We start from the raw sequence: 12,475 nt of genomic DNA, 5'->3' as shown, positions 1-12,475 counted from the left end.
TTTTATGCCTGTAAATGTACTGACTAAACTCCTTTTATGTGAGACAATATAATAAGAAAGACCACATCCTTCCTCTTACAAATGAAAAAAAAACGAAATCATAAGCTATAAAACGAACCCTTTCTCAGTTCAGCACACTTGGGAGTTTTGCAGCTGCAGGCTCGTTCGCTCTTTTACGACCGACGACAGTTTATGGCGTCTAATGTTAGCGAACTTAAAAAAGTATTGCAGAGTAAATGACATTACTGAGTCCGTTCACTGATTTAATGACTCTTCTCTACACACTCTCTCTATACACTCTTCATTTCAGCATTTTCCTCATTCAAAACCAAACTTTATTATAAAGAATGAGGAATACGATTTTTACAGTTTCAACTCTGTCGTCAAATCAGTCAAACTGTGTTTTACTTCTGATTTTTATTTATGTGTTTTTCTTTTAATAGAGACCGGGTGTGACAATTTTATTTATTTACTTTTGTTGCTCATGTTTTTTATGAGTATTCGGGGATTTTTTTTATTATTAAGTAGCATACAGTAGAGAGCCGACAGGAAATGACTGGACAGAGATGCGAGATAGCGTGCAACATCGGTCTTCGGCTTGACTCAAACCAGAGACGCTGAGATTACGTGGTCAGGGTCCTAAAAGCCTACGCCACCAGAAAACCCCAGATATACACACATTTTTATATTTATATATATATATATATAGTCTGTAAGGGACGGTGTACAAAAAATATCACAAGAGTAGAAGAGCTGCTTTGTACTAGACTAAATTCTTGTGTACTGGAGCTCCTCTGGCTGTTCAGTAAATTAATTTTCAATTATTTTTTCCTGGAAATGCATAAAACTTCAGAGTAAACTCATTTTATTCTTGCACAATTCCCAGCAAGATGTTTTTGTTTTTGTCCCATCCTTGGAGAGTAGAAAGTTTTAATTGCAAAAAAAAAAAAAAGCAGAATTACTAAACAGTAGCAGAGAGTGCAAATGTCAAAGTCGTAGCTCACAGATAATATTTCTCTAACTGAAGTGTGTTAAAAGAAATATATCTGAGCGATAAGGAAAGTGATAGAAGTTAAGATATTCTCTGCTCTTCATCCGTCGGCTCTACTCATTGTTTTTGTCTAAAATTATTCTCGTATTCGTCCTGCAGACCTCCCATCCTCTCTTACATTCCCTTTCTTTCACCACACTTTGTTTTTCTCGTCTTTCTGCCAGTGTGAGAAAAAAAAAAAAGCCCCCTTGTCTTTCCAACAGTCTCTGCTTTCTTTGCTCTTTCGATCTCATTTTCTTGCTCTGCAAACACACCGTGCACGCTCACACACACACACACACACACACACAAACACACACACTCAAGAAGGAAGTACCTCTGCATTTTCCCTCCTGTCAAACAATAACAGTGTGGAACTCTGGGTATTATTTAGCAGCCGTCCACCACTTTATCTACTCTCCACAATACTTCCTCTCTCACTGACTCACACATCCTGCCAGAGAAGGGGGCGAGAGAGGCAGGGAAAGAATGAGATGTGGAGAGAGAGAGAGAGAGAGAGAGAGAGAGAGAGAGACGGAGAGAGGGGTGGGAGTGAGAGAAATGCAGAGTGCAGGAGGGAGAAATAGCCATGTTTTGTCTTCCAGCGAGAGGAGCGAGGGAGGAGGAAGAGAGGAAAAGGAGGGAGAGGGGATGTGAGGATCGTCGGTTGGTTTTTCCCTCTTGGTCAGAACCTGCCAGCTACTTTACCTCTTCAGATGAACATCAGCTCTTGTGGAGTCAGACCGCACTTTCTGCCAAGTCTCACACCTCACGGACACAACCTGGTTCTCTTTACCCGGACCTCAACTGGCTTGAGGACAAAAGAAAAGAGTTGTGACATTTACATTTTTACAAGGTGGTGATTCAGTTCGGAAAAAACTCGCGAAAGAGGGATTTAGAGACGTCCTGAGTGGACTCTTTGAACTTGACCTTTTGGGTATCAGGGATGCTGGGAACTGAGCTGGGATCAGTTTGACTGTTGGATGCTTCAGCTTCTGAGTCTGGTAGGTTTGAAAGTCCTGATATCATATTTCTCATTTTATCTTTAAATGTTCAGTTTGTGGAACTTTGTTTTCTCACATTTGAGTTTGCGTCTTTCATCGTCCGCCTCAACGTAGAGTCAACAGCAGCCATGCTTTTACTTTTCCAGGGAGGGGTTGTTAAGCACATGATAACCACAACGCAAACACCATTACACCCTTTTCCTCTTTTTAAATCTTTTAATCATCACTTCTTCTTCTTCGTCTCCTCTTCTCTAAGTCATGTATGAGAACAGTCTCTATCCTTATCTGTGTAGAGTCCAAATCTACTTTTCTGTCTGGCAGCCGTTCTGTACTGTATTGAGACTGTGTGTGTGTGTGTGACTCAGATTATGCGCGTTGACCTTTGCGGTATCAGTCAGCTGTTGCAGTTTCTGACCATTAAGTGGGACATTCCAGCAGATCTTTTCATAGAGGCTCATTCAGAGCTGCAGACAGAGAATTCATAATTTCTCGGCCTTTGACTGCTGTCAGGACTCGCCAACTCTTCTGTTTTTCACTTTGACTTTTTTTCTTGTCATTTAATTCTTCTAAAAAAATGTGTCTTTTCTCTTGTTTGCTCTTCTTTTTCATGCATTGAAGAGCATTACCAATTTTGATACACCAAAAATTGCATTTAATACATTATATTACTAGAAACCTGCGCAACACATGTATATACTTATAAATAGAAGCTTGCGGTGTCTTGCGAACTTGATTGAATTTCCTGGTTGTTTGCGGTTGCAGCGACACCACAGCAGCAGTCGGGGTTAACCCATTATCTCGGTCTGTACATAAAGGACACGCTGTTATCTCCCATATGCCAGCGAATTCTCTCCCCTTTCAAAGAAAACATGATTCATGTGATTCCTCTTTGCGTGTTGTTGCCAGCAGGGACAGGTAGCCAACTGGGTTACAATGTCAGAAACAGGAAAGGGGGAGTTCATTGGATTATGTTATTTTAGACTCGTTACAGTCGATAGTGGCCCTTGGTAGGCGCTACCTCAGTTACCGTGGCTGAAAGGAGAGTATTAGCCAGTACTTTGGTGTGTTTCCTGTGTCTTGTAAATGAAAGGGCCACAGACTTTATGGAGCCTCCATGGATGTCGCTGAATGCAGCCTTGACAAAAGCTTTGGAAGACTTATTTAACACGTTGCTATCCAAGAAAGACTTCCGCTTTTTCATGGACGTTGGAAGGGTGTTCAGATTTTTTTGACTTAAGTCTTCCTGACAATTCAATTTCACTTTCTACCAGATACAAAGCTATATACCTTTTTGGGGTGGTGCCCACACAGGAGGTCGAACGCTTTCCAGAGGAGGAACAGCCTCTCTAACATCTGGACCACCCTTTCTTCTTAGACAATGTTCTTGGTACTGAGCAGTTCACCCCCAAACTCACACAATCTATTCAAATCACTTTAAACTGCTAAAATCTGAAATGCAAATACCCAGAACTTCTCTCCTCTTTTTTAAGTTCAAAAGCTTAGGTTGCAAAATTACATTTTCTTTCAGATCTCTATGGTTAAAAGACCAAGAAATCCTGCACACTATGCGTAATGTTTCAGTCAGAACTTCATCAGAGAAGGTTGAAGATCTCAGTCTCAAGTCAACACACACATGAACCCAGTCACCTTACATACATCTGTATCATAACTTTATAAGTATGTGTTTTAGTGTATCTATATGTATTTATTTGTCTTATTTGATCTTTTATACTCTGCTTTACATGCACAGATCTTTTATTGCCCTCTGTTTTGGGGTTTTTTTGGGTCTTGATGCATTTATGTTTTGTGAAGTGACAGAAAACTTATTGCCAAAACCTTCTAATAACCTATTTTTGTTTTGTCATTTTAGCAAGAAAAAGTATGAATGATTGCTACTTTTTTGTAGTTGACATCAAATTGAATATCTTAATGTTTTGGACTGTTAATCAGACAAAACAAGCAATATGAAGAAGCCACTTTTTCAACCAACTTTACCCCAATTTAACATAAATGTATATTGACCAGCAAATCATCAAATCCATGCATACCTCTTTCACAGATAATCTAAAAATATTCACTCTTCCAGTTCATAAAACATGAATTCATGAACCACTGCAATGACCACAATAGTCTGTAAAATAGTAAAAGGTATTTGTTAGAAGACAAGTTGTTTTTCTCTGCTTCCATCATCACAGCTTTGGCCCCATGTAGAGGAAACACTTCTACTTACTGTAAGTCCCAGGAGTTGTGGGATACATGTTCACTGACTCGCTCTCAGGGGCTGCTCTGAACACTTTGGAAGAACAGCGATTGGTTATGCGGTTTGGAAGAACTACTCCCCTACTCCCCTGCGTTGATACCAAACAGTACAGTGGCTCTCTATATTACATTCTTAGGTTGCAAAACTGCACATTCATCATAATTTTTGTAGGTTTTTTTATTTTATTTTTTGTTTTGTTTTTATCGTACATTCCGTCTCCATCTAACTTTGGCGTCACATCGTTTGTTTTGATTTCCACAGTCATCAATCTCTGAAAGCTAAAATTGGAGAAAAAGAGGAGGTGGTAGTGGTAGTGGTGGTGGGGGGGGGTCTGCTCATGTTTGTGGTGGGTTCGATAATGGTATTTTGACTGGGTGAGTTTGGATAGTTCCCACACATATTCATACACACACACACATATACAGGCATAGACGCACATACACAAGCTCTACATAAACTTTCTCAGGGGATAATTTAAGGACATTGTCAACGGAGTCGAACAATCAGTGGGCTCAGATAGAAATCCGTCTTAAGGAGCCAGGACCAGGAAACAAGAGTGTTTATTTTGGAAATGGTTCCCCTGCTCCTGCTTTATCATAAACAATAATACTCAGAAATGGTCCTTTCCTTTCCCTCACGGTGCCAGGATCCGCATTCTTCTCCTAAAACCGTACCTCCAAATGTTTTTCTGAAATACTTGGAACAGTCTCATTTTACATATTTGTACTTTCAGTACAGTCAAGGACACTTGGAGGAGACTAGCGGTGTTGTTGGACATCAAACCTTGGGACATTTTTTTAAAACTGTTCTTCGATTTGGCTGTTGCCCCGACGGTTTTCATTGCTGTTCTCAAGTGTTTTCGGGGGGCAAGTACAAGTCAAGTCTCAGATCCATTGAGACAAGTCCAAGTAAAGCTTTAGCCTTGACAAGTCTCAAGTCCATTGAGACAAATAGAAGTCAAGTTAAAAAAAATTTTTAAATTTCAAGTCAATCAGGACAATTTCAAGACAGTTTTGACTTGTCTAAGTCAAGCGCAAGTCTCAAGTCAATTTGGACAAACCCAAGTCAAGTCTTTTAAGTCAGTCAAGACGGGTCCAAGTCAAGTCTAAAGTCAATCTAGACAAGTCCAAGTAGGGTCTCAAATCAACTGAGTCCAAGTCAAGTCTCAAGTCCTTAAAGGGGCAAGTCCAACTCCAGTCGTAGGTCATTAGTTTTCCAATTGACCATTAAATTGACGTCACATTTGAACATTCGTAGCCAATAGAAACACTGGTGCACTGTGTTTGGAAATGAGTTATCAGATGTTTTGTAAAATAATACACACCAGATTCAAGCCGCATAGCTCTCGTTGTTTAAAGTTTATAATTTTTGATCGCTCTGCTCAGTATTTATTTATTACCTATGTCCTAACCCCCGGCGTCACATCCTGTTTCAGGGTCGAGTGCGGGGCAGTTTTACTTAAATAGGAGAATTTTGACGTCAAACCTAAAGTCAACCGTCACAGCAGTCCACGACGTCCAAGTCAAGTGTCAAGTCTTCATTTTTGTGACTTTCTGTCTGGCTCGAGTCTCGAGTCGACAGCTGTGGTTGTTTTTACGCTCTGTACAAAGTTATTTTCATCCAGCAGCAGTTTTCCCGACAGACTGTTATTGTTACTGTACTCTTACCAACATAAAGTTCCATTCAGACTCTGAGGATGTCACATTTATATATCCTGCTGGATTTTTTCTCTCTTTCTTTGTTTTCTAGCTCTCTTTTTTTTCTCTTCGACACTCCTTCTGTTTCCCTTGTCGGACACACACACACCCATGCACACACACACTCCGCAGGGGGGCTGAGTTGAATCTGGCCGGCATATGGGATCGGAAGTCTGTATATGGGAATTAGCGAATATCAAGGGATATGCTGGAATGCCTGGCTTCAGATCAGACTGGAGAACTTACTGTACACGTTAGATGAGTTTTTAATGGCAGTTGAATGGAAGTCCAAACAACTTGTAAGGAAGCTTGTTTCCACAAAATTTGGATTGGCAAGGTCCCGCTGCAGTAGGTCTTACGTTTTATGTGAACCCTGATGTTCCAAGACACTTACAACTGCGGTTACAAATAAGCATGTCATCTCGGCCGTCGTGCCTGGGTAAATCATCATATTTAGACCAAAAATATTTACTGCTGCTTCGAATTGGGGTTAAATAGATGCTGTAATCACTCAAGAGACGGTTACAAAATGGAAAAACTGGCGTACAAAAGGGAAATTGCATTAGCTAAATGATGACTTCATTTATCTGCAGCATGTTATATATTTCTACAGTTGCTACACTTCAGCAGCATCTTTATATTTGAGCAAAATCTCAATGTTCACTTTAATATAGGCTGTAAACCAACCCTCAGCTGCTGTTAGTGCAAACATATATCTCCAAAAAAAGTAGTTTTCATGAAGATATTCATGTCAGGGACAGATTGCAAGCTCCAAAAGCAATGATAAGTTTCCACACACAGATCTAAAATAGAAAGTGACCACATGAAATAAACAGTAGCAACTAACAGTTTCGTTATTTGTCCAAAAAAGGAACTAGGAAATAGGGGCTTAACTGTGAATTTTAAGGAAAAATTACAACGTTGAATACAATCTGTATGGCAGAAGTGCTTTTCTAAAGTTTAACTTGGGGGAATTGCCTTCAGTCAACAGTTGAAAGAAGAGACAGACAGGAAATATTGAGACATAGTGAAGTGCAACAGATCAAAAAGTCCCTAGTGCAGAGTTGAAGCGGGGATATTACAGTTACAGCAGGTGTAAAAGGTGCCAAAGCGTTGCTGGAAATTGAGGTACTTTCAGAACTGGAAATAAATCTGAAGTCTAAACATTAAATTCCATTGTTTCTTCTTCTGGATCCTCACCTGCGTCTCTCTTTCTCTCTCTTGTCTCAACAGGCGCAGCGTTCCTCTCATCAGGCCTCACTCCTGGCACCTGGCAAAGCTATCGGAGCTGTCCCTCCCGCCCCCTCCCCCTCCTCCATCTCCTCCTCCTCCTCCTCCTCCTCCACCTCCACCTCCTCCACCGTCCTGCCTCCCCTCCGCCGAATCCCCTCCTCTCCCCCCTCCTCCCCCTCCCTCTGCCATGCAGCTCCACCCCGGCCCCTACACACTACCCTGGCACACAACTGACAACAGGTGAGGCGACAGACCAATAACGTGTTTACTGATCAGTCACATCTTTATTATTGTTTATGAGTTTTGTGACATTTCGTCGGTTTGGATGCAAATGATCGTTAGTTGCAGACTGATTAACCATTTAATCAACCTATTGTTTCAGCGCTGATAAGTCGTCATAACAGTTTAACACATTTAACCCAACAAGTGAAGCTTTTTGTCACCAGTATGTTTCAGATTATGTCCAGTACACTCTTCTCTTCTTCTTTGTAGAGCTTTAAACTGACAAAATGACAGAAATCAACATAAATTGATGATAGTAACATCACAGATATGAATGTTTACTTTGTGGTCTTTGGTTAGTAGGAAAGATGGTGAAGACGTCCAGACTTTTATCTGCTTTAATTAGTCACTTTTGTATGTTAAGACTTCACAAAAGTAATTGTACCCGTAACTGGAAATGAATTTGAGTAAATAAGGAGAATTAGTTTCTTCTTCCAGCAGATTAAGTTTGACATTTCTACCTAAAAATCTGTCCTGAGGAATAGAGCTGCAACAATAAGTGGATTAATCACCAACTATTAAATTAATTGCCAACTATTTTGATAATCAATGAGTCATTTGGAGTCATTTTTTGAGGGAAAAAATGTCTTTAAAAAGTTCCAGCTTCTCAAATATTTATATATCTTCTGGTTTATTTAGTCTTCTATGACATAAATTGAATATCTTTGTCTTATTGACTGTTGGTTCAAGACATTTGATGACATCATCTTGGGCTTTTGGAAACAGTTTTGACCATTTTTCTGACATTTATGGATCAAACAACACGATAATGAAAAGAATCATTAGTTGCAGCCCTACTAATATACACCTCTCCCCAGACAGTGAGTGTGTTGTGCTGTAGCTTTGACTCACACTCTTTCTGAGTCTGTGACGCCACTAGACTGAAACTCTACTCTACATCATTCTGGGGATTTTGGTCTCTGTGACTAGACCCTCAAAGCCAACAATCGCCAGGAAACAGGTGACATCACCGTGTCTTAATGTCAACACTGCCCACGCAGGAAGCTCGTTGGTCTATTTTTGACCTTCTTTTTCAAACATTCCAAAGTGATAACCAATCAGATCCACCTGGTGACCTGCTCTCTGTCTGCCTGTCTGTCTGTCTGTTTTATTGAGGCCGGCTGGAAGCTTGAACAGCCTATTTGAAAGAAAAAGAAAACACAGTTTTCTAAATTTCAGATAAATATAACTTTAAGTGTTTGTTTTATTTCATGAGTGTGAGGTGGCTCCACATCCATAAATGTCTTTAACCGTAGCATCTAAACGGTCTAAAAAGTAGATCTTGAATATAGTTGAATCAAGCTATTTATTGGGCTCCGTGTGGTATCTCTGAGCCCCAGTGTGTAGTTACATTTTTTGGGGAGGTACGTATCAGTTTCAGCAGAGCCACAGACCCTCCACATGTGCCCTCCAGACCACCCTAGAAGTATCAGGACTGAAAGCCTTCAGCCATGCCAGCAGCTCTGCAGGGCGGCGCCGAGGCCTCGCAGCGCTTAGAGCTATAACTCAATATCACTGCCAACTCGCTGATGTCTCGCAGATATAATGATCGCCATGGTCACCATCTTTAGTTTAATGTGTAACACATGCTAAGATTTGCTAATTAGCACTAAAGATGAAGTACAGTTGAGGCTGTCGGGAAAGCAATTAGCAGGAGAAACTATATAAACTAGATAAAAAGTTAGATTACCAAAGTGATTACAACTCATCCTGCAGGCTACATAAATGCCAAAAAGTCAAGACCACAAATGTCAACCTCGTCATGGCGCTTGAGAAAAAGTCAGGGGATTTCCGAGGTCATTAGGATTTAACCTCTTGGGACCGTGAATGTCTATACAAAATTTCAAGGCAATCTACCCGACAGTTGTTGAGATATTTCAGTCTGGACCAAAGTGGTGGACTGACTGACCAACAAACCCAGAGCCACACCACAAGCATGGCTTAAAATCAGGTTTAACTACACAACTAGGCTCAATTACATTTTAGTACTTAACTGTTAAAGGTGTAATTTAGCGGCATTTGACAAAAAACATTGAGGGAAAAAAATGTGTTCAGCTGGATTTTTTAGTATTTTTGCACATAATCTCCTGCAGCTTTTGGCTTTTTTTGCTACTCGCTTGTTTGTTTGTTTTATATGTTACACAAGTTTTGTTGCTAAACACCCGTGTCTTGAACGAAGACATAGTTTCAGTGTGCTGTCACACCAGTATGAAAAGAAATCCGACGCAGGGAAATTTGTATTATGATCTCACAAAGCTAAACTCTAATCTCTCAAAGGAAAGAGGAAGTTACCACCGTCTGTGTGTTGACTCGCAATAAAAATAGCCTTTATGTCTTTGTTTGTCAGCTTCATGGTACATTAGTGCCTTGTACTGTTCTCTTTTTGATAAGAATCGGTGATATAATGTACCACTATTAGATTTAATAGTCCCATGTGGGTTAGATAGCTGTGTGTGTGTGCGCATGTGTGTGTGTACGGGTCTCTATTCCCACAGTTTCTCTTGCCTGATCTCATCAAACACATTCACACACACACACACACACGCACACACACACACACAAACCATCTGATGAGATCTGATGAGGAGGCAGCTCCCGGCATAACTCTGGACAATGGCATGTGACTCCCAGAACATGTGGACAAAGAGAGGAAGACATTCAATAAACTCTGAAGGAGAGGGACATTTTGTACAGTTTGCATGTGTGAGTGTGTGTGTGTGTGTTTCAAAGTGACGGAAACAAGTTTGTTTTTCCGTAGGTGCAAAAAAAAATGTGAGTTTTAGGAGGAAAATGAAACCTGTTTTTGGTTTATCTGCACTCAGCTATCAGCTCATAAAATATGTGGGTGACACTAAAAATCAGTCGTGAACGCCTATGTCACACATGCCCCGTCGTCTGTATGTGTGAACGTGTGTGTGTGTGTGCTGGTTTATCTGTGTCACCCACCCCGCACCACTCACATGTTCCACATTGCGGTCTGATTGGGCAGGAGTGACTGTCATTTCCTGTCCAGCTCCCGTCTCATTTCCTCTCTTCCTCTTTTCTGTCACCCAGGTCAAATCTATACAGCAGCAGCCTCTCCTTTCTCATTCATAGCTCATTTCCCTCAAAGATGATTCTCTCATGCAGATTATGAAACTTTTTTTTTTTCCCACCAACTAGTCTGAGTATATTTTTCCTTTGTTATGAATGACTGGTACAAGTTTTAGCTCTTAAACTACAGATCATATGTACAAGATTACATGACTCATATGATGAGACTTTTTAATGTGTCTTTTTTCTAGACAGCAGTTGTTTTCCATTCATTGTATACAATATATAACAAATCTGAGCACATCCCTGTGCAATATTACCTTACAATAATTGTAGTATTTTACCTGTATTGTTTATTAACCTGTAACAAACAGGTTAGACAGATTAAACTGGAAAAAAAGGCCTGAAAATGCATCCTCAATGCTACAAGTACACCTGTGACCACTGAAACAAAAGTGATTACACCTGTGACTTCCAATTAAGACTAATTGCCCAAACAAGGTTATAAAACAACATGTGAACACCACAACTTTCAACAGTGTTGGCCTGGGTTGCGTCTAAAGCATCATGGCTCCACATGGTGAGGAATTTCCTGAACAAGCAAGAAACCAGATTGTGAGACTTCATAGATATGTGTGAAGGTGAACCACAGTGGTTAGAAGGTACAGGAGGACCCCTATTAGCAATAACAGAAGGTGCAGTGACCATCCTCGCCAAATGACGGCACACGCAATTTGCTCTTCACGCAACCTAGCATTGAAGAACAGATGGGCAAGTGGGTCTGATTTGGCACAAGGATTATCAGTGGACATTGGTGTGTCAGCGACTGCTCAGTCAGTATGAAGGACATCGCATGAAGTCAACCTCTACGGACCGTTGCTCACAAAACTGCAAGGTTAGACTTTGCCAAAGAACATTAAAAGAAGGCTTGATGAATATTGGCGGCACATTCTTTGGTGAGATGAAACCAAAATAAATTTGTTTGAATCAGATGGGGTCAAGAATGTTAGGTTTGGACCTGGCCAGGACTACCACAGAGACTGTATAGTGCCAATCGTGATGCTGATACAGGGCTGCATGAGTGCAAAAGGTGTAGGGAAGAAGACTTTTATATAGATGGCACAATGATTGCAAGTTTCTATATCCAAATACTAAATGAAAAGGTTGTCAGCAGAGGAATTTCCCAACATGACAATTATCCCAAACACACTGCAAAAATCACGCAAGAGTTTTTAAAGAAGAAAGAAGTGAAATCTATGACCTGACAAAGTACATCCCCTGACCTGAATCCAAGAGGGTATTTTAAAGAGGAAGGTAGAGCAACAAAACCCCTGCAGCAAAGAGCAGCTGAAAAGAATCATCTGTGAACAACGGCAGAACATTTCTCCACAGATTTGTGCAGGACTGGTATCATCCAGGCCCAGGAGGATCCAATCTGCATTTAAAATAAAGGCAGGCATGCAAAATATGAAAAAATAAAAGAATGGAGTCTCACTAATGAAGGATGTGCTGACTGGTTATAGTTTAATCAGTCAAACATTCTGATTTTCAAGTGAATTGGCTTAATTATTCTTGGGTATTGTCTAAAAACAAATAAAATTGTATTAAATGGACAGGATTTGTAGTCATTTTTATGATATTGACCAGGGGTGTACGCAGTTTTTTATATACTGTATGTAATCTATCATGTTCAAGTTCCCATCACATGGCAGCTTTATTATACACCCAGTAGTCCCGCACATTTCTGGAATATTACTGTCTGGCCCCAAGTTCTTCTCTAAACAAAGCCTTACAGTATTTGGGAATATGTGTTCACCATGTGTGCACAATGTAAACTGAAATAATACAGCTTCAAAAAACACTAGATTTTAACACATGGCCCCTCTACAAGACAGGACAGTTAGTTGATGATGTTTGTGTGATGTTAGTGGTTCAA

At 40.4% G+C, this 12,475-nt stretch overlaps 1 protein-coding gene across 4 annotated transcripts in view; it reads left to right on the top strand.

The window, feature by feature from the left end:
• Positions 1-12,475, top strand: part of shroom4 (shroom family member 4) — a 117,129-nt gene that overhangs the window by 83,774 nt on the left and 20,880 nt on the right. For 3 of the 4 annotated variants that reach the window (XM_067580675.1, XM_067580678.1, XM_067580676.1), the window contains one exon: positions 7,225-7,464. In XM_067580675.1, the coding sequence (XP_067436776.1) occupies positions 7,225-7,464 (240 nt within the window). Of the gene's footprint in view, positions 1-1,566; positions 2,035-7,224; positions 7,465-12,475 lie in introns of those variants that run through there. The other variant, XM_067580677.1, reaches the window with a different exon arrangement.

This window comes from Thunnus thynnus, chromosome 22, assembly GCF_963924715.1.
Source record: "Thunnus thynnus chromosome 22, fThuThy2.1, whole genome shotgun sequence".
NCBI lineage: Eukaryota > Metazoa > Chordata > Actinopteri > Scombriformes > Scombridae > Thunnus > Thunnus thynnus.
The sequence above is the reverse complement of the archived record's forward strand: the minus strand, read 5'-3'. Positions and strand labels throughout refer to the sequence as shown.